This window comes from Semicossyphus pulcher, unplaced genomic scaffold (assembly GCF_022749685.1).
Source record: "Semicossyphus pulcher isolate SPU_LCO1_2020_fin unplaced genomic scaffold, fSemPul1.0.p SCAF_2, whole genome shotgun sequence".
Lineage (NCBI taxonomy): Eukaryota > Metazoa > Chordata > Actinopteri > Labriformes > Labridae > Semicossyphus > Semicossyphus pulcher.
In genome coordinates, this window is record NW_027211693.1 from 15626399 (window position 1) to 15649273 (window position 22875).

The 22875-nt window shown below is 38.8% G+C and overlaps 3 protein-coding genes across 3 annotated transcripts; 1 reads left to right on the plus strand and 2 right to left on the minus strand.

Moving 5' to 3' along the window:
• Positions 1 to 354: 354 nt before the first annotated feature.
• cul4b (cullin 4B) lies at positions 355 to 13351 on the minus strand. The gene is made up of 20 exons (XM_069669474.1): positions 12520 to 13351; positions 11180 to 11295; positions 10986 to 11089; positions 10816 to 10885; positions 9569 to 9642; positions 9322 to 9484; positions 9004 to 9093; positions 6860 to 6942; positions 6705 to 6772; positions 5825 to 5943; positions 5533 to 5725; positions 5339 to 5443; positions 5150 to 5260; positions 4969 to 5054; positions 3565 to 3672; positions 3346 to 3459; positions 3158 to 3263; positions 2878 to 3050; positions 2640 to 2792; positions 355 to 1567 (listed from the first exon to the last, which is right to left on the minus strand). The coding sequence occupies exons 1-20, from the start codon at positions 12980 to 12982 to the stop codon at positions 1472 to 1474; spliced, it is 2595 nt and encodes an 864-aa protein (XP_069525575.1). The 5' UTR covers positions 12983 to 13351; the 3' UTR covers positions 355 to 1471.
• Positions 13352 to 14446: 1095 nt separating this feature from the next.
• mcts1 (MCTS1 re-initiation and release factor) lies at positions 14447 to 16371 on the plus strand. Its single transcript, XM_069669477.1, has 6 exons — positions 14447 to 14626; positions 15237 to 15389; positions 15486 to 15583; positions 15668 to 15801; positions 15938 to 16005; positions 16104 to 16371. Exons 1-6 carry the CDS (start codon positions 14616 to 14618, stop codon positions 16183 to 16185), a joined length of 546 nt encoding a protein of 181 aa, XP_069525578.1. The 5' UTR covers positions 14447 to 14615; the 3' UTR covers positions 16186 to 16371.
• A 1159-nt stretch (positions 16372 to 17530) lies between these two features.
• c1galt1c1 (C1GALT1-specific chaperone 1) lies at positions 17531 to 21074 on the minus strand. The gene is made up of 2 exons (XM_069669476.1): positions 20943 to 21074; positions 17531 to 19213 (listed from the first exon to the last, which is right to left on the minus strand). Exon 2 carries the CDS (start codon positions 19197 to 19199, stop codon positions 18246 to 18248), a length of 954 nt encoding a protein of 317 aa, XP_069525577.1. The 5' UTR covers positions 19200 to 19213; positions 20943 to 21074; the 3' UTR covers positions 17531 to 18245.
• Between the last annotated feature and the right edge of the window lie 1801 nt (positions 21075 to 22875).

The window sequence follows — 22875 nt, forward strand, 5'->3', positions numbered from 1 at the left end:
GCAAGCCAGACTAAGTCAGTGACAAGATTGATTATTTCTATATAGTTATTTTTCATGCCTGAAACTGCTGGTGGGGAGGTAGGCGTCAGTCGAAGTGATTAACTGTACGCATTTGTTTACATTTTCCAGGGCAAAGATTTGAAGTGAGTGATACATATGACGGTTAACGAAAGCAGGATGACCTTTTTTGTTTAAAACACTACTTAAGCGTGTACAGGACAAAATCAGCAAAGAGATAAGAAGTACGGCTTTGTCCACAGGTGGCGCCAAAATCAACACAAACCAAAAGTTCCTCACAGGAGCTTTAAATAAGATCGTGTTAGGGAATCAAGGATAAATAAAAGAAAACCCGACTGAAAGTTATTTTAATCTGAAGCAATAAATCTAACAGACTCATACAAACAAGGGCATGTCTACTCAATCATATTTTTACTCGTGTTGAGGCAATCCACTCACATTTCCCCCCACTTCTCAGTAAGGCCGCAAGCCCCACAGGGAGACATACAAAAAATGTATAGTGTATATATGTGTTATGACACCAGATGGAGAAAGATGGAGAAATTGGCTCTGAAGTTGTTGTGCTTTTAGTATACTTTCTAAGGGTTAACAAAAAAACCTAAAAAGCAGTTGACTGTCAGATGAGACCATTTAAAATGTCACTTTTGTGAAGTATGTACAAAAACATACAATAACAGAACAAATGAGAAATTTAAATGCATATACTTGTACAAATAAACTGTTTTAGCAGCTTGAATATACCCTCTAACAAAAGAAGTGCTCCTTTTTTTGGCACAAACTGTTTGAACGCTTCACGTGTTCATGATAACAGTTTTATCAGATGGCTACACAGCCTTAAAAATTGTAAAACTTGCTGCAGGATCACACATTCGACACAGATATTCCCCAAATTGTCAATTTCCCTACTATCAATGTTAGTCCAATAGTCCAACATTTGACACTGACTGAAGACACAAGCATCAGTTTAATATTTTTTGATCTGTTTTCTCTCAAATGTGTAGTACATTTAGAGCTTTGTTAAGAGTGCCAGCATTTGCTTGGGATACTGTGTGGAAAAAAAAGAAAGAAAAAAAGTGACTTGATAACAAAGAGCATATTGAGTCAAAATATGGACAAAGAAGAACCTAAGTTTGAAAATAAATATTTTTCCTCTCCATTAAAAAAAAAAAAAAAAAAGCAACAACATCTGTGTGTCTTCTTCGTCTGTCCGCAGCAGCCCAACTCTCTCAGAGGTGCTGAGAAATATGGACAATATTCTCTTTTAAATGGGCATGCAGTCCACAGGATCACAAGACCCCTGACAAAATTCTGTGGAGCAGTATCCATTCACTTGTCGGTCGCTGGGTTGGAGATGATAATGGTTAACGTCCACTGGAGCAAAAGATTTAGAGACCGATCACTTCAGCCTGACTGGACCATCTGTGTCTCTTTTCCTCTGTCCCTTTCTCTTTCTCTAAGCCACATAGTTGTACTGGTTTGGGTTCTCCTTGTCACGTTCCATATAGTCCCTGTCAATAAGAGACTCTATCCTCTTCTTCAAGTCAGCAGGCTGAGAGGGAAGAGGAGAAGCAAAGGTTAGCACATGGGGCGCATGCCTGCATTTCTGGTTATTTTTATGCTTCCAAGTCTGACGCAATTACAGTGAAAAGCTGATTCATGTAAGCCATGCCATCTCCTCAGGGTAACTTACTACACAAACGTCCTTCTTGTACAAGCTAGTGTAGTCTGGTCTTAAAACTTACAAACAAAAACTTACAAACAAAATAACAGAAAACAGCCTCTCGTAGCATGTACATATTAGTGGCTTGTAGTTTTCAGTTTAATATTTAATGTTTAATGCTTGTACATAGAAAGCAAAGTTAAACCGGAGTCAATTGTATACGTTCTGATTCTGACACAACCCTTAAACAAACCTTGATTTGCACTTTTGAAACATCAGGATTTTCAATTAAAACTGGATATTGTAAGATAATAGGTTTTTGCTAATATTGATGCATTTGTAGGCTGATAAGTGACAAGAAATAGAAGTATAGAAATTCATAAGACGAGCCTGAGCTAGGGCTGCAGCCGTATAGTGTATCATGGTATAGCAAGATATGAAAAGTGACGGTTATCATACCATGAATATCTGTTAATCTACAGTATTTATCTCTGCTCTATAAGTATCATATATTTTTTTAAAATGCTACTGTACTCTGACTTAATATTTTGCTAAATTAGATTTTCAGCCAAGAATAATTCCTATCTTTTTTCATTCGTTTAAAAGGGGCCACTGTAACTGTCATTATAACTGTGTAATACTCTAACACCTATTCTAAACGGATTACTTTGTGACCACAATATTTAATTTTTGGGACGTTTTACAGGTAACATTTTGTTCTGTTGGTGGACAACATATGAAACTGTCTCTAAATTTGCTCGGATTAGGGTTGGAATAATATAAAGATTTTAAGGTCATATCAGAAAAGATCTCAGTATGACATGCAAACCATATAAAAACTTAATCTGCTAAAACAAATGTAAATATACAACTTGGAAGATTAAATGAGGAACATTCTTGCCCGTTATAAATCACTGTAACATGTTTTGTTATTCGAGGAATTCAGTGTTGTGCAAATCACCTTGACAGGGAACTTGAGCTGGTTGTACACTTCAGACATCAAAAGATTATGGCTCAGAGTCTTCCTCATCTTCATGATCCGCACAATAGCAGCATCAATCTGATACTGACGATCCTGAAAGACTCTTTCTGTGGTACTCGCTTGCTCCTCCACCTGAGAGAGAACAGTCAGTTAAAATCATTCAGCATCACCTTGAAGGGCTTGAAGTGAGGAAACTACTACAAGATAAAGCTTGTACCGTTTCTTTCATCTGGATCTGGTTGATTTTGATCCTGAAGAGCTTGTGTTTGAAGTCGTCATTGCAGGAAAACTTGTCTCCGTCCTCCACATCTTTGCTTTTGGGGATTTTAGTGAGCACCCGTGCTTTTCCGCATGCTAGCGACTGCAGAGTCCGGCGCAGTTCGCTGTCCTCTGTAAATCAACAGATGCACAAACAGTGTTTAAGATCAGTGGTGCTGCAGAACAAATACGATGAATTCAAAGTGCTGCCAACCAAACTTTGATGTGATCGTACAGACCTATTCCTGTCGCCAGTTTGATCTCCTCCAGAGTGAACTCCTCTCCTTCGTTAAACATCAGTAGCACAAGTGTTTGAAAAAGTGACACATGCAGCTCCTTCTTGCCCTTTTGTACAAGAAATCAAAGAAAACCATTAAGATTAAGCTTTATTTCACATAGTTATCATTATTAAAAACAAGGAATCTACCTCATTAAATCCAGCTTTTAAGACACAATGGCCGAGCGTTGACTGCCACTGCAGCTTCCTGCCGCTGTGTTTGCCCAGGTAGAAGGTCTTGAATATCTCTTGCAGTCGCACCATCTGGAGAACGATAACAGAACAATTACAGAGCAACAATCAGTATTTATTGAATGGCAGGTAAAATCACGCATGTTCAGAAAGTTTGAATATTTGCTGAGCACTCACCTCAGGAGGCAGGTGCACCTCCATCGGGACGTATGTCGGCCAGTAACCCATAGTGAGGATGTTCACAGTCAGCTCAATGTTGCCAGGAATGTTTTGGCACTGCATATACTACAAGAGACAAATGAGACACGTGTGATGTGAGACACAGACACTAGATCCTGCATAAAATGTAATAGAATGAATCGGTTAGTTGCTATTTACATCAAAACTGCACATCTGGTGTCATTGAGTTGAAGAAATATGATCCTTGAAGTCCAGTCTGAATAGTAAATTCATACATTTAAAAGCTTATTGGATTGAAAAACATTTCACAGTAATTTATAATGATATTAGGGGAATTTTAGAAGTCTGGAAACTTATCAAGGTGTAACTATTTATCTTTCATTACGACAATTGTTTTGTTGTTTTGTTTTTTAAACTATTCCTGTTACAAAAGAGTCGACCAGGAATTTAACCTTGGTCTACATTCAGACAGAAACTAAGTTAGCAGAAATCAGATTTTTTGCTCATCTGTGACTTAGATTTAATTCTTTCATAACAGTGCAAACAGCATATATCATATAGGATATGCCTTTTCATTCTGATTAGGGATACTTTTATACACTTAGATACAGCTCAAAGATTGAGATTAATTGTAAGGCTGAACTGAAATGAGACAGTCTGGTCTGGACCAGCTGTTCCCGCCTGTACCCTGGCATCACAAAACGCCGCTGCAGTCGCCTAGCAACAGGTAGCTAGCCGGCGAACTAGTTAACATAACTAATGTCACGTAACTTAAACCATTATTTTAAGGAAAAATTAAAGTTTCATGGCTCCTTTCTTATTTTAACAAGGGTAACGCTAGCTATTTGATTGAGTTTAAACCAAAAACTTTTACATTTAAGAAAGTATTCAACGTTTAAGAGTCCGACATCACGTTTAAATTGGCACACAATGAGTCTTGGGATACATTGGGCCATGAAGGATGCACCCAATGGATCCTTCGTGGCCCGGGAAAAGGAGGACGTATTTGTCGGTCGCATCCGAAGGAGCCTTCGAATTTGGACAGCCTTCGACACGCCGCCGTGACTCAATCGGCCTTTAAATACAGCCTTTGAAGGATGCAACCCCTCGATTGGGACACAGTTACAGTCATATCTGAATTTATGTACATTTTTCATCAATCATTAATCACCGTCATTAATCATAAATCTGTGCTGGCATTGGCAGATTTAGTCAAAAAGTAACCCTTGATATCTTAATTTTTTGGATGAAACATCCTAATTTAAATGATTGAGGGGGCTGCATTTTTCACACACTTGATGAAGGTCTGAAAACTGCCTCTTATACATAATCTGACTCTCCTAAGAAGTGCAGGAAAAGTACAACAACACTGATGTCTGAACCTACTGTTGTTTTTCTCACCTGTTTGAACTGCACCATAATGTCTTTAGAAAGCTCCATGTCCTTGAACATCCCCTCCAGTTTGCTGGTGAACGCTGCTCCACATTCTGAGGAAACACCAGAAAAGGGGCACAAGTCAACATATGTTCAGGGTCAAGTTTCCCCTTTGTTTCACACTGAGTGTGTTTGTGATTAAACTGACCGTGTTTCAGCTTTGACAACATCGATTTTTCAGCATCCACAGAGGCGCTTTTTCCAACCAGCAACCTCTTGGCCAGATCTTTCTTGTAAAAGGCCTCAAAAACATCTTTTCCTACAATGACATTTTTGTATTAAAAAACTACACAGAGAAACAAATTGTAAAGCTGAAACAAGTGAAAGTAAATATTACCATAGATGAATCTAAAGATAATCATGATCTTATCCAGCATCTTCTCCAGCTCTTCATCTGTTGCCTCTTTGTTTCCTGCCCGTAGCTTTGAATCTACATGTTTTGCTATAAACAAAAGAACATTTAAAGTCCAAGTTATTTCATGAAGACTTTATGCCCATTTACATTGACAGCAGTTTAAGAAGGCCACTAACCTATGAGTTCTGCAGGTTTATTTGGCCGTTTGTTGATGAATGTTTCAAAAGCCTCCTTCATGGCGTTAACAAACTTCTCGTTCTTCATGAAGCAGATGTCGATGATGTGATCCACCTTGTCTTTGAAGTCAAGCAACTCTTGCACCATTGTTTTATCTTTTTCTGGATTGATTACAATTGTGCTTCCAAAAGCCTGGATGACAGTGGAAAACAGTTACCAACACAATAAGCAAACACAAAACCTTGATCACGCATTATCTTCAGGCTTTAATCACTGTTGATGTCGTCATACCTTTATGTACTCTATCCAGTGCTGCAGGAGCACCTGAACGCCACCTCGCACTCGACTGAAGAGCTGATAGAGAAGAGACAGATCCTGAATTCTGTTCTCATCCAGCAGGTGAGTCAGCCCTGGAGGATTACAACAACAAACAAAAAGTCAGACAGCAGCTGCTTTTATACTGTCAAGAAGCATTATGTGGTCAGACAGGCTGGATAGTTAGACATTCACTTGCTGCTTTAATGCGCCTCATGTTTAAAGGAGCAGTTCGCCCCTGGAAAAAGCCACTGTCAGTCAAAGCTGGTGTTCTCTGTAATCGATAGAAGCAATACTATTTGAAATTGGCGCCATAGCTGCGGAGAAAGTTGTACAAACAGCTTGTGGTTTCACTTGTTCTACATTCCTACAACGCCCAGCGTGCATTGCGCTCCTCCCTCTGAAAGGAACGGCCCAGAGAGAGAGGCTGAAGTGAAATACTAACGTTTTCCAGTCAAGGACATTGATTGCTGCTGACAATGGTTCAGAGCGGAACAGAATCCGAAATAAGGCGAGAATATACCGGCAGATCATCTAAAAAATCTTCAGGTCTGCAGTCTACATTTCAAACCTGACGGTTTTGAACGAGACATGACCTCGGATGCGGGCGTCCTAGATTGAGGAAGTGTGTTTAGCGAGCTCCCTGGCCTCCGCCAGATGACATGTTTCACATAGTCTGGCCGAGGTTTTCCAGGGCCCATTGGAGAAGCGGATTGCGTCCTCCAAAGGCACAGAGCCAAATTGCATTTTTTTCTACCATAATGGCATTAGCTCCCCATAATAGCATGATAGGATTGCGGTTTTAAATCGGCGAACTGGCCCTTTAAGTTTATATAAAGTATTAACTGCTTTGTACCTTTCTGCAGAGTAGCTGCGAGATGTTCACCCAGCAACTGCTTCTCCACAGTAGCGATGAGTGGTTTTCTGAGACAGGAGGAAAAGAGCTGAGGTTATAAATGAATCTTTGTGAAGTGCTAAATTGCATACAGAATAATTCAGTGCAACACTCACTGTGTGCTCTGGTCTAGATATGTGATGACTCTGTCTGCCTCCTCCTCCAAGCGTTTGTTGACATGATGGAGATACTCTGGTACCTACAAAAGAGAGACAGTTCGGGATATTTAAATACAAATCATATTGTCATGTTAACTACTAAAACCAAAACATTGAACAACATTAAGAGACTGCTTTGCTCCGATACAGCCCATTTTTAATAGTGTCTCTTTTTTTTGTAAATGGCAAAGTGCTTCACATGTATCAACAATTGAAATCTAAAGTTCTTTTAGGTACCAAAAAACATAACCAGTGAAGTAAGCATCCTCAGTGAAGTAAGGATTTATTGCAGGGCTGTTGTAATAGACTTCATTTGTTCCAGGTAGATGTAACGAGACTGGCAATACTGACAGAGACAGGGATCAGAGGGTCCGATAACTTTTACAGTAGCCATTTTTACACTGCGGTTCTGCCTCAGCGCCGTAACGAAGCTCAACCGTCATGCAGCCTTTGCTATTTTACACTGGACCAAGCAACTCCAGAGTAAAGCCGCCCCAGAGTGTGTTTTTAGAGCGTTCCGGCGTTGCAGAAGAAAAACGTGCGCGAAGTGTACACACACACCGCTGTTCCGCCCTGCTGGCTCCACTGTTTACAATGACGCCGTTTCGTCTCTGTTAGACCACTGTTACTGCGTCCGATGCCGGCTCAGAGGCAGGACGACATCCCCCCTCCATTCCACCTTCGTGCGCTTTACATAGAAGACGGAACGGAACAGAGGCGTAATAATCCCGCCTTGAACTGGCAGTGTATAAGGGGATAGTGACAACTGCCTGGGAGGTAATGTCACTTTGTTTAAATGCATAGTAAATAACAAGGAAAATTGCCTTGCAAATGTCTTATTTATTTAAATGAAAATCTTCGAGATCATATCTTTAAATGTCTGTTAAGTCACTATCTATCGTTGAATGAGGTAACACAATGATGATTGCGCCTATGTCTGCTATCAATAAAGTTATTGTTAGTTATTGGTATTGTTATTGTTATGGCCCACTGATGAAAGCCTTTGCATTTGCAGTATTACGCACTGAGTGTCTGGTGCGACTTTCACAGAAAACAATCACAAGCGTTAGTGACGCGTTTTCCGTCACCCAGCAGTGGTTGGTCTGCCAGAGAGGGTAGGCGGAGCTAAGCAGCTGCTTTTCGGTCTCTGCAAATGATGCGAGTAAACAGTAATCTACTATGGCTGCACAAACAAAGAAAAGATCGATGACTACAGATACAACTTCAAAAATAAGAGAAAATCCAAAGAAAAAGAAACAAATTCGACGCTCAGATGAAGGCAAATAGTCGAGTGGACCAAAGGAGAGCGACCGTCAGCGAGAGTTACAACCGTTACAAAAGGAGCCAACAGTGGACCTCTGGATATGTAGGAAGTGTGCTCCTGCAATTAGCGATTATCGCCAGAAGTTGCCGCGAAAGATAATGAAACAGAAATCTTCAAGATAATATTTCTAAATCTGAATTTGATAAACAGATATAAAAAAAACTTTTATCATCGACTTTTAATGGGCTATTTGTTTGAACAGATAAATCTTGATATTGTGAATATTACAGGTAGTACAGTCTACACAAGTAAAGTTTAACTTCTATATGTAAAGTTTGCTTTAATAGAAACTGCCGTAACAACTGAAACAACTACTTTAATGTTTGTAATCAAATGTTTTGACAACAGGAACATATCTGGTGTGAGACAATAAAGACTGTGAATACTGACTGTCTCAATCCAATGTGTCATCATGTAAACACACCTGCTTTACTTGTTGTCTTAATTGAGCAAAAGTGTTTCCTTGTAAGTTAGAAGAAACCTTCACTTATTGTGCCTGTGCGTCATTCTGATCACCTGGAGCTACAGATGGAGGGCGTGGGGTGTTTTAATGATTCATTTCTTGTTTGAATGGCTCCATTGCGTGAAATAGTGAGTCCCATCTGTTTCATTGTGAGGCATGTTTTAGATGTAAGAATACTTTTGCTATGACGCTACACGCTGGACATATGTGCAGTGTAATTGTATTGTTTGTATCGAGCCGGTTATTCACCGAAACAAGAAAAACACAGCAACAAATAACAAAACGAGCCCAGAGCAGAAGGGTCACATAAATCACCTCTCTCTCCTGCATCAGCCTCTGTCCCTCGGCGGCGTACAGTCGATTAGTTTCTTCCAAAAATCGTTGCTCAAAGGATTCTTGATAAATCTGTCACAGCCGGAGAGAGCACAAGTTTCATTACAGCCATTTGTCAACAGGAAACAGACAGATCATCACACCTCTGTGCTGCTGATAATCTCAGACAAATGCAGCTGTCAAAGCAACAATATTCTTGTGGTAGAGGACAAAGGTAAAATCCAGGTGATGTAGAACTTCAAACACAGATTCACACCAGCTGACACCAAAATAATAGTGTAATTGTCTATGGTCAGTTACCTGCAGGTCAGAGAGCATGCTCAGCAGGCTCCTCAGCAGACTGCGGTCTATCGCCTCTCCGTTTCGCTCCCTCTCGATGAGCAGCAGAATCCCGTCGATGGTTTTACTCTGGACCTTCAGATCGCTGATGATGTAGAACCTGAAGAGCTCCAGACCCATGTCCCTGCAGACCAGAGCAGCTCGTTCAACACATAGTTTTTAACAGAAACCAGCTTCATAATGTTAGAGAACAGCTTTCATCACTCACCAGATTGATGGCAGCATTGAATTTTGTAAAACATAGGTGCGATCCAAAAACAAAAATATACTCCTAATCATGATCTGTGGAGTAAAGACAAAAAATCACAGTTAGAAAAAGCACCAAATAACACGTACTTCTTAAAGCCTATTTGTCTTTGATTCAAATTAAAGGGGCACCCCACTGATTTTACACATGAAGAGTAGTTTACCTATCACCACAAACACTTAACTGTCTATAAACACAGTTGTTTTATGTCTTTAAAGGAGCTTTCTAAAATAAAGAAATAGGGCCTGTGAGGCCTTTACAGATCGAGGTTAGGAATTTAAAAGATATGAACACATTAAAGAAATATCTCCGCCACCCTTTGTTGGACCCAAGGGTGACATGCTGATAGGAAACTACAATCCCAAATTTCACAGAGAGAACTTTTTTGTTTAAAATGTTAAGTTTATTTTTTTGTGGTGGTGGAACACTGGTGGAGGAGCCTTGGCAAAAATGTGTACAGGCAAGACGCTTGACAGTGTGATACCAGAACGTCTTTCTTTCCATCCAGTATGGGAATGTCGATGTTCCAATTCCAATCCCCACTCTTACAGACTTTGAGGTGTGTTCCTGTCAAGTTTGTCAGGGCTCAGGGCTGTCCCATTGTCAAATTTTAACTACAAAGGGCTCCAATTTGGACTTTTAAACTCCAAAGTGAATCCTTTATGCGAGTCTGCATTTCTGCAGACTTTTCTGCTTGCCCATAGTTCAGAGGAAAATTGCACATGTTCACAAACGGGCACTGTTGGTTTAGGGAGGAAAATATGCCAGGAAGTTTTTCTGAAAGTGACAGCACCTGGCTAGGACCTGGCCACTGTGGAATGTATTGCATGTCAGTTCTGCCCGTCTGTTCTCCACACTTTTATACCATGTTTTTTTGTTTAGTCACTGTGCTGATCAACAAGTATCTTTTGCTGGGATGTTACCAAACAATCCCACCTTGCATTGCACTACAAATCAGCACGTCAAAACCCAAGACGCTGATGTTTGGGAAACCATCTATTTACGACGACAGGAATGAAGCTGCTGAGCTAGGATGCTTGAACCATACGAGGGAATTTAAGTCACAACATTTTTCAACATGTCTCCTAACAATAAGGATGTGCAACACAAAATCAATGGAATACCCCTTTTAACATGAAGGTTATATCAAGAACAACTTGCATGGAAGGTGAGGTTGTCATCTTAACATGTAAAAGTATAATACCTACCATTTGTCTGCAGTGATCTTGCCAGCATTTGTCAATTTTCTTTAGGAAAAGCACGCTGTCCAGGGCATCCGTATGAACAGGGTTAAGGGAAACACAGGCTGCATCACCAGCACTATGCTGTAAACAAAAATTAACTAGTAAAATCCAATGGAGATAAGTGTAAAGGATATTCTCTGAACTGATCAATCTGTGCCTTGATGTGGTCTTCACACACGGCCCTCAGCTGTTTGTAGAGCTTGGCAGATATCTTATGTGAGCACAGGTTCTCCACAGCCTGAGGGGACACAAACAAAGTGTCAAAAAGTATCTATAACTGTCATGAATAGCTTCCTCTGAGAGGTCGGCAGGTGTGTAGTAAAGATACCTGGTAGAGCTCCTCTAGATTGTACTTAATTGAAGTGCTGTTCTGAATGGCCTCCACCGCCTCCTTCAGCTTCTGCCACGTCTCCTGTGTGTAGTTCTCCGGCAATTTGGGCTTTTCTGTGAAACACAAAAACAAACTGTTAAGACTGATAAGACTGTAAACTGTCGCAGGCCTTGAGTATCTCACAGTGGCTCTCACCAGACCATTATGCTGTGTCACCAGGGCTATTTTAAAAGTGATGTTTTGGTTGCTATTTAAAGTTAAGCTAGGTCATGTATACCAAAACACATCAAATATATGGCTGTAGAACGGTGTTATTAGACATGATATCACATGAGATTTTGATTACTGTATTATGAGAATAAAGAAATAGATTCTTCAGTTAACTGCAGGTTGTTTTGCTTTATATGTATTCTTTTAGTTGAATAGTAATAGCGATAAAACTGATACAAACAATCAACAAAACAAGGTTAAAAGGCTCTCAGTACATTCTACACATTGCTATATAAAATTATGAATGAAAGCGGTGACCTGAGTTACATGTTAGGGATTACAACAGAACGGCAATGATTAGTGAATCAAAAGAAAATACATTTTGATAATCGCTAAATAGATAATCAAGCACGACTGTCAAACATTTGCTGGTTACAGCTTCTTACTTTTCCTTTTCATTTATGAAAATAAATAAAGAGTCTAAGAGTTGTGGGCTGTTTCTTGGACGAAAGAAGCAAATTGAAGATGTCACATTGGGCGGTATGAATTTGTGATCACAATTTTAGCCCTTTTTTAAGCAGAAAATTGATCGATTTTTGTGAAAATTACCGTCAATGTTTTGATAATGAAGATTCTTTTTCTTCTTCTTTTATAGCGTGATATATATCGTTATCAAGGTATGAAAAATCCTATATCGTGATATGATACAGGATTTTGCCCTTAAATTTACACAATATGACTTTTGATGAACATGATAAATAATAATATTAAAGATATTTATGCTTAAATGTCTTTTAACTTAACTAAAACCCATTCCAGTATTGACTATATACTACATTTTCTACATGTCTTAGTTCTAATTAGTGCCACTGTGATGAACAAACCATCAGAAGCATTTATGGGTTTTAAGTGTATAACATTTAAGCATTTACTAAGAGTAGTAATGCAGCCTTTTGGAGGGGAAAGACTATGACAGATGAGATCTAGTTAGTCTTATATTACTATTTTGGAATTCATAGTCCAGTAGGAACCATGTCACAGCGCCTGAGGACTTGTCAGCTGTTGACTTTAAGTTGTATTCTACTGTCAGTGAATGTTTTGGCGCTTGAAATTACATGATCTGCTACCTTTGAAGTTCTTGATGACTAGTTTCTTGGCTGCACCGGGTTTACTGTTGGAGAAGGTGCCGGAGCCTGCGGTCTTCGTCAGTCCGTTCGCATGGTGTCCCACGCCACCGGACAGGAACACGGCTTTGCTTTTGTTATTGGAGCACGAAGCGGCGGCAGCCTCCTCAGCCATCTTCACATCCAGTCCAATGAAATCCACTGAATCCTCAAACCTCAACTTCTTCTGAATGTGCAGCGGAGTGGGAGAGCAGGAGGAGGAGGAGGAAGAAGAGGAGGAATTCAGGGTCTTGGGAGGCGAAGAGGAGATCGTGTCACTGGTGTCTTCCCTCTCTGAGCCGTTTATTTTCCTCTTCTTCGGAGATGTGATGTTACCGCTTTCGTTTTTGACATCAGTAGCCGCTGGTCTAGCCTCCTGGGTTGGCGGTGGTGGGGGATTAGGGGAAGATAAACCTGTTGGAAACATGAAAAAACGGGAATACTAATTCTTAACAGCCAGTCTTCTGTTCCTAAACTTCCAGTCTCGCCGGGAGATGAGCTCAGAGTCCGAGAGCTTTTATCTTTCTCAACACGGAGAGTCCTTTCTCCAGTATAAAACAGACAATAAATTGCAAAGTACACAGCTCCACTTCAATACAGCCTGCTCTCTTTCTTGTTATTGCTGGCAGAAGAAGAAAGATGGTTGGCTATTGCTTCCTCTTTTTGCCTCGCTTGTCTAACCGCGTTGTACAGTCGTTTAATAAGAGCGGTTAAGTGAAGCGGCCGTTAAAGATTGTTATTTACAGGAGAAATGTAGCTACGGTAAAATTAAGCTCTCCTGACAGTAGAACATCCGCTAGTTAACACCGGAGAATATTCGCTCATAAAAGCTAGTCGGTGACCCCACCGGAAGTACTTTGTACAAAAGTACTTTTTGCTCAAGCGTGTTTTTTGTAACACAGACGAAAGCGTTGTCGCTGTGGTGGCCACAAGATGGCGCCATGCTAACGTCACGGACACACATAGGGTTCGACGTCTTTTTGTATGGTCATGGAATTACAAATAACGAATGAATAAATGAATGAGTGCACATAGCTGACTCTAATTGGGATAATTAAAAACAACAAACAACAAATTGTTTTTTCATCCTCAAATTGAAATCCTAAATTTTTAATATTCACAAAAGTAAAAGAGTAAAGCAGTCATTGGCCATGAAATTGCCCTCCAATAATGTTCAAAAATGTGTATGAAATGAATATCACACAAGAAACAACCTGATGTATGACAACCTGATTCTTAACTAAATGTATGTCTGCACCATTGCACTATTGTCTATTGTCTCCTGTCTGTCAGTGTTGTTCTGTTTATGTGTTATCTTGTCTAACCTGTCCATGTTTTTAAGTTTAGTATGTCAATTTGTGTGTCTGTACTTTGAGAGTTAAGAAAAACGGAGTCAGATTCAGATTTGCCCACATACTTGGTCAATAAAACTGATTCTGAAAGTTAAAGTAAAGCAAGGAATAGGATATAATGTTTAAATGTAAAAAAATAAAAAATAATGGTAGATATGTATTGTTAGATTATGGACAAGAACTGGTTTTCAGACGGCTGTGCTAGATAAATATACAGTAGCGCTAAGTGTACAGGAAGACCCACATTATTCATGTTTATTTTGAATTAAAATATAACAGCAATACTTTATGTACAATCAAATGTTTAAAAATAAGAAGACTAATAAGAACAGACAAGCGCGCTGAAACAGCTCATTTTAGCACAAACTATTATTTTTAATATACAACTGACTGTGGGTTTCATGTGTGGGGCTAAAATACTTCAGTTCCAGAAGTTACCTAGGTGACAAGAGAGTATGGAAGCCGTATAGGCGCCTTTTACGATCGAATTCGGCCCGACCTGCCGTGTAATGCCAACAATCGTCGTAAATTGCCGCAAACCCTCATACCGCTGGCCCTGCACCGCGGAACAGGCGTGGAATTGCTTTAGCATTACTTGATAGATGAATTGTATCTTGTTATTTTCCTGTTTACAATAGCCAATCTTGCGTGCTAAGTGCGGATAAGTTTTGTCACAATTGAGGAACGTGGATTGTGAAACCAACGAGGATGTTTAAAAAGTACGTTGCTGATTGTTTTCCGGTTGTACCGTTAGCTTGACACAGCTAAGAGGCTAAAGCTAACTGATGAGCAGACATGAGTTGAGATATTCTGCGACATTCTTTGGTGTATTAGATAATGGCCTCTGCCCGATCACTTAATAATATATTTCAATTTGTCAGTTTGCTGTGTATCCGAAGATAATTCATCTACGTTTTTGAAGAAGACAATACAGTCTTAAATCCAAAATCATATTGTGTCTAGGCGCATCTGATATTAGCTAAGCATATCTTTACTTTTAAAATTGTAATTACATTGGATTAATCGAATCTTGTCCGAAAAGTTCTTATAACTGTCATCCCAATATGTCTGCATACTGTTGGTACCATATGTTGTTTATGTCATGTTTAATATTTGAATCGGTATACTCAATTGTGGAATAACTACTGTGTATTTGTAAAATGTTAAGGCATATGGTATATAAATTGAAAGACCAGGCAAAATTAGAACAATAAAAAGTTAAACGTTTTAAACAAATGTTTTTTACAAAAAGATGGCCATGACACTCAACTTGTTCTGTTTTATACAAAATGAAGTTACACAAAAGGCATTTTCTGCTTTCTATTTCAGATTTGATGAGAAAGAAAATGTGTCTAACTGTATCCAGCTGAAGACTTCAGTGATCAAAGGCATCAAAAATCAGCTGTTGGAACAGTTTCCTGACATCGAGTCATGGCTCAACCACATAATGCCAAAAAAGGACCCTGTCAAAATAGTGAGATGGTATGGCTTCTTCATGTCTCTCACATGCAGTGTGTTTTAAGTGTTATAGATTTCCTTCTACAGTTTTTATATTTCTAATACTCTTGCTTCCCACAGCCATGAACACATTGAAATCTTGACAGTGAATGGAGAACTGCTCTTCTTCAGACAGAGAGAAGGACCATTTTACCCAACCCTCAGACTGTTGCATAAATGTAAGATCTTCTAATGCAAACTGCTTGATGGTTGAGCTTGAATGTCCTCATGCTGACATGAAACTCCCATTTTTCTTTTTATAGATCCTTTCATTCTTCCTCACCAGCAAGTCGACAAAGGGGCCATTAAATTTGTCCTAAGTGGAGCAAACATCATGTGTCCTGGCCTAACATCACCAGGTGCAAAGCTGTACCCAGCTGGAGCGGACACAGTAGTTGTATCCTTTTATATACCTGTTTGGCCATAACATGTAGTTAAACTGTCCTGCGCCATAGAGTTATAATGTTTTACAACCTTCCTTTCACCTTTTATATCCTCTGCCTTTTGAGTTTGTCTTTAACAAAAGAATGCAGGCCATTATGGCGGAGGGAAAACAACATGCACTTTGTGTTGGTGTGATGAAGATGTCAGCAGAAAGCATGTAAGATATTTCTTTTATCTACATCTTACAGAAGCAAAAAGAAAATTCTCTATTCCTGCTCTCATGATGCCTGATCGTAATCTGTCTTGTGCAAACAGAGAAAAAGTCAACAAGGGGATCGGTATTGAGAATGTTCACTATCTGAATGATGGACTGTGGCACATGAAGACGTATAAATGATGACATCAACACCTGCAACGCCCCACCCCCCAACCCTCACGCTGCACCTACCTGGAAAAGGTGGAGCTCTTGACGGCAAGGCCTGAGCTGCCAGTCAACTGTTTACACCCACGGACTGTGTAACCTGCTGGAGGCTTTGAATCAATTGCCATTATGCACAAATAAAAAGAAAGATCTTGCTTTAAACGATTATCTTAGTTGGTATTTTTCATAGGATCCTAGATCTCAAGATGCCCATATTAATGCCTTATTTATGGCTTTAGGAAGCTGTAGTATAAATTAGGCCTAAGGAGTAATAATGTAGCCAGTTCAGTCACAGTGACGAGAGCATATTTACAAAAAAACAAAGGAGCGGCAGGATGGAGTGATTTAAACAGTTAAACCTGTTATTCTTCTTTGTTTAGCGACTAAAGCTATAAAATGTGCTTGCTGTCATTTCAAATCTACTTAAATTATCAGTATATTTGGTAAATCTAGCTTAAAATGCCACCTGATAGAACAGCCTCTCACAAAATCCTAAAGGTATGATTGATTTGTCTTTATGGAAATTCAGATAGTTTGTGGGCCTTTTAAACTGTATTTACTAATGTAGATGTGTTGCTAATACAGTATTTGCACACCACTGCACTCATATCAATAACAGTGTCGGTATCAATATGGTGTCAGTCCATCATATTTAGTGTCAATAACTTTCTTTAATCTAAGTACATATTAAAATAGTACTAGGGCATCTTTAAAGCCACTGTGTTTATAACACTTGCCATGCAGAAGCAATCTACAAAATGTATACACGTTCAGATACAACAATTTAGTGGTCACAGGTGTTGGCCACAGTTGCAGTAAAAACTTTTAGAGTTCTATATAAAACTAAAAGTAAATTTATAATAAAAATTCAGTGTTTCTAACAAAGTACAACAATCACACCTGGAAAGCTATTAGCCCTCTTCTGCATTATTCCCAACTTACATATACTCACCGGCCACTTCATTAGGTACACCTGAAAAATCTAAATCTAACATAGTTGTTGGTGGGGCTGTACTGAGCTGCATTTTATATTCAGAGGTGTTTCGAATACTCTGGCCCTCTCATGTATGTAAATAGGGAGGACAAAAATTAGAGACATCTCAGTATAGTTTAGTTCAGTACAACACCACCTTTAACTACGGCCTCAGTAATAAACATAAATTAATTTACACATTTCAGACTCTCAATGAAACAAAGGTCAACAAAAACTAAACTACATAAAAGCAGAATCCATGGCAGTGCTGAACTGCATTAGATTGTACAGGTGTACCAAATGAAGTGGGCGGTGAGTGTACATTCAAGAACACAAAACCACATTAAGTTAAATCAGAAATTCATTTTATTTATTTATTATGCAAAAGTAATTTTCTAAACGAGTCATCTGATCAGTCCAACACCCATGTGTTTTTAAAATCAACACTTCCACTGAAAAATCTCTTTTTTTTGGTCTTTTTTAACATGTGACAAAAGTATTCTTTACCCATAAGTCAACATTAATTATATTATTTTCCGTTTAGCTGATTCATCATACGAGGAAATGACAAAACATAACAGGGCGAGAAATAAACTTCCGTATTTTCAAAGATAAAAAATATGTTCATAATGTGTTTAAGAGGTCCAAACATGTTGAACATTTAAATAATTTCAGAAACGTATTCGATTCTTTTTCAGAAAAGAGTATTAGCTACTAACTCCAATGCAGCTTTAAGACCACAAAAAGACAAACATTTAAGATACATAACAATTATACAATAACCAAAACTTCCAGATCATCAAACCTCATGTCACAAGTTAGATATATTTCCTATCTTCATTCATACGAATGGCACACCCATCAACTCTCTTTACCTCCACCACAAAGGAATGGGGTGCTGATTGTGCCAAGTGCAAAAAAGGTACAAATATACATAAAAGTGTTTGCCCACCCAGGATCCAGTTCTACAAACAGCATAAGAAATCCATCTCCCCAAAGTTAAGTTTGCCATCATAGAAGCAAAAACTTTAAAATGCCAGGTCCAGCTTGAAGAAATTAGTCTCTAATCGTTATCTGAGCCTTCAGGAGGGTGGAAAACTAAGGAGTCATGAAAATCATGGCCATAAGGACGAAGTCTGTAAACTCCAAACATCATGACCTGCATTTGATTTGGAGACATCCCATTGAATGTGACTGCCATGTCGGAGCAGCAGCCTTCCACAACATTACTGGGATTGTCCTTCATGCTATTTGTTATCATAGTATCGACGCTCTTGCTGTTAAACAGGCCCTTTCCGTGTGCATCTTCTCCGTTCTCTGCGAAGACTCCCGTATATTTGAGACACACAGCCAGCTGCTTGTCCTCGCTCAGCTTCCACAGGGCGCGCCCTCTCTCTGGACATTTGTCTTCATCCTGAAAGACATTGACCAACCTTTTCAGCGCTTCATAGCTCAGAACAATGCCACTTTCATAAGCAACATACTCGAGCTCCCCTGACTTCATGGCATTGCCCAGGTAGAAGGGCTCGGTGGGATCCTTTGTGAGAACGAGGTATTTGAGATTCTCAATGATGGCAAACGTGGTGGGTTGTGCCACAAAGAACCAGCGTAGGTCTCCAGCGTTCTCAAAAGCATGCTTCAGAGCTTTCCGTAACCTCGCCCAGTCGTCTTTCTCATTCAGGTCTACAGCTTCGAGTGCCTTTGAGTTCTCAGAGGTATAAAACACAGCCTTATCACAGTGTTTGCTCCAGGTGTCGACAGCTGTTGCCCAGTAAACAATGATCTTGGGCTGGACCATGATGATGCAAGAGACCCGGACTTGATTGTTTAACTCCTGCACCCGACTGTCAGAGAGCCGTGTCAGCTCATCTTTACTCGCTGCCTTGACATGATGATGGTGGTGGTCCTCTGTCCCGGACTCCATGCTGGGGCTGAAACTACCCAGGAGTGACAGCACCAAGCAGAAGACGCCTCCCATGATCATGCCCTTCATGAAAGAGCTGCCTTCAGACAACATTTTGGCAGCAAACACTGGACAAGAGAGAGCAAATTAATTTATACAGCCATTAAAGGATACTACTCGGTATAAACCTACTTAGAGCTGATAGCATAATTTGAGTAACTGACAACTGTTACATACACTTTCCATTACATCTGATTTTTCAGTTACATAAGTTTAGTGTCATATAATTTGGCCTAATAAGTAGTGTTACTAATATTATAGTCATTCACTTGATGACTCTAAATTTTAATTACATAGGGAGGACAGCATCAAGCTTTAATACAAGTTGCATATTAGTTATCAAACAGGGAGCATCATATCTGAAAGCAGACTTTTTAAGCTCATCTTTTCCTTTTAGCGCATGAGGAACTTACTTAATAGATTTATTCATCACAGGATAATATAAAAGACTTCAAAAGCATCACATCAGACCTACAAATCAACTTCATGCATGTATAATCTAGAACAAGAACGCCTCGTATTTATAACCGGTTCTGCAGTTTCTGAATTCCTCTCTGTTACGTCACTTTGTGCCAAAGTGCCAAGTCTGTAAGTACTCAGTATTGTCCTCTATACATCACAGGATGTCAGAAGTGAACTTACTATTGTAGTCATGACCAGTTAGTCTGCTGATTACTTATATATTATCATCGTTTGATCTATAAATTATAGGAGAAATGCCCATAACAATTTAACACAGTGAAGGTTTCAGATTCAGATGATCTGCATATTTTTTGGAGGGTCTGGTTTAAGTTTGATTCATTAAAAAGTTGTTTTAAAATTTTAATATGGTAGCCAAGTGGTAGAGTCAGTCGTCTCTCAATCGGAAAGTTGGTGGTTCGATCCCTGACTGCTACAGTAACATGTCAAAGTGTCCTGAACCCCAAATTACTCCCGGTGGCATAGCCATCAGGTATGAATAGGCATATATCTGATTGGAGATTGGCACTAAGGCCTTTCCCATCAGTGTGTGAATGTGTGTGTCAATAGGTGAATGTGACATGTAGAGTAAAAGCAGCTTTGCAAGACTAAAAAAGCGCTATACAAGTACAGTCCATTTACCATTTACTAAATGTTTACACATGAGGAGCTGGAACCAGAAAATGTCACGTCAATATAATTAATGCTTATAACAATTGTTACAGCTTTAACGTAAATATTGCTTTAACTTTTCATTTTGTAGGGTATCTATTAAAATTACTTAACGTTTTCCGACACGTTTATTATGTTGATCTAAAAAAATAAATCACCGATCTATCAATAATATGGATATATTAAGTCGGTGCCCATGTTACTTAAAACCATTCATCTCCTATGTAGTCAAACATTGTCATACGGATCATCTCATTGTCTTTACAGGCATATCATGACTAAAGCGTCATCCTGAAATGTTGCAGTTCTTGGTTTCTATGTCTAAACGCCTCTTTTCAGCATAATCTTTGTAGTAATATGCACAAATGAAAAATAAAGCAGTTTCATAGTATACTACAACATTCAAGATTTGAGCGTCTCGGTTAAACACAACGAAAACCGGTGTGTTGCAATGTTTGTTAAGATCGACGTGTAGTTACAGTAGCAACTGTCAACTGCTAGCATCCGCTTTGAGTAACTTCTTGACATCAAAGCAGGGAGTTCAGGCGAAGTCGCTTTAACTGACAACTGTTAGCTAGCATAACTGATAGCTTCTTAGCTTCCTAACGTTACACTACACGACTAACTCTCGTAAGCAACACAAACAATCAAGATTATTTACTGTACCGAGGGTAATGCTACCGTGCCAGGCGCTGCTCCTGTTTTAACTTGTCTTTCAGTTCCCACCGTTCCTGTTTGGTGAGAATACCACCGTCAGCCTGAACTGTTAATCAAACACTAGCTAGTTAGCTGCATGGTTCACCCTGATGTTTAACATATAACTTCCGCCTTCTGGGATCACGTGACTCCGCAGAGGTCCCATCCGAATACTAACAGTTATGTATTAACACGCATAAATAGTATTGACAAGTATAAATGTATAAAACCCATGATCATGCAGGGTTATTTTATCATGTAATATTAACACAATATTATTGAGTTTCTCCAGTGACACTGTGTATATTATTTTACCATCTGTTCTAAGATTATTTAATTTTTTAGAATTGTCATACCTTCTCTCATTGGTCTTTATCAAAACATACAATAATAACAAAGCATCAATGATAAAACATCATTACAAATAACATCTTTATATATTTATTTATGGTAATCATATTCCTTTTTTTTTGTTAATAATTTGGATCCTCTGAAACTGTTGCTTGGATAAAGATTTTGGATTTGTGAAATATTCTAATTTAATTTAATTTAAATAATGTTATCTTCTTATGCATACTGAAAGAATTTATAACAAATTGTATCAATTTTAAAAATGGCTCTATATTATATTTGAACTGCAGCTATCAATTAAACATGAAATGTACATCTCCTTTAATTAAGCTTAAAAAAAAACAAATGGTAAAACATCAAATTGCTTCTTCCTATTTTACACATGCAGCAATTTTGTCAGTTAAAACACACCTCATCCTTAACTTTGGTTCGTGACATGTGTAAAACACACAAGGATGTCATTTTTGCCTACATGGCCTGTAGGCCACACCCTGTCATATAGGATGAAACTTTTGAAATGTTTAGAGATTGAACTTTCCAGGTGACATGGCTTTGGTGTATAACTAAATTAATGCTGCTTTAAATGATTCCTGCATTGCAAAAAATAAATCAGAAAAAATATGTAAAGTTTCAAAGATAGAGCTTGACCCCCAAATTAACCTCTGCTGAGCTTTTATGTCTCCTCATTGACTGTTCAGCAGCCAAATGTATCAGATGTTGTTGTTTTCTGGAGCATTTTCAGAGACGTGGAGACAACGCAATAAATCACCTGATACCACATATACTTATCTGAAGAGCATTAGTGACCTTTCAGCTTGACTGAAAGCCTCCTCGAGCCGCCGAAAACTCTGAACTTGTGTTGATCATTAATGTTTATCAAAAATAGTTACTCTTTTTTACATTTTATGGCTATGGGTTAAAACTAATCAGTTACTTGAACCAACTCTTTCATCTCTGTACAGTGCATTATATATTTGCAAGACACTTGCTGTTTGTTGCCGACACTAATATGTCAAACTAATGTGTCTAAAAGATTTTGGTGAGCTCCTTTGAAGATTTTTACTCTAGCGCCACCTTGAGGATAACATTTGCGTCTTTTGGAAAAAAATATTCAACATCAGTTTGATGGTTTGATATAAAAGACATACAGTAATTTTTTCTAAAGGATCATTTGAAATAATTTTGGTAAGACCTTGAATTCATATGTTATGCCACCATACCCTTCCATTAGCTTAATCTGTAGCTCGCGTTAAGCGCTAATTCGCAAATGTTAGCATGCTAACACCAAACTGAGATGTGTTAGCATTTAGCTTGCCGCGGCTGTAGAGTCTCAGTCTTGTTTATCTTTAAAACTTAGGATTTATTCTTTGTAGTCCTTGTTTTCTCACTAGCCTTGTGCCACAGTGTGTTATAAACCTATTTTACATACCGTACTAACACTTTCACGCATACTATCAACACTTTTAAAGCCTTTTACAGCTCTAATCCTGGTTAATAAAGCACAATATTTGGACTATTACAATTATAACAATTGCAACTGTCTACAGTAGAA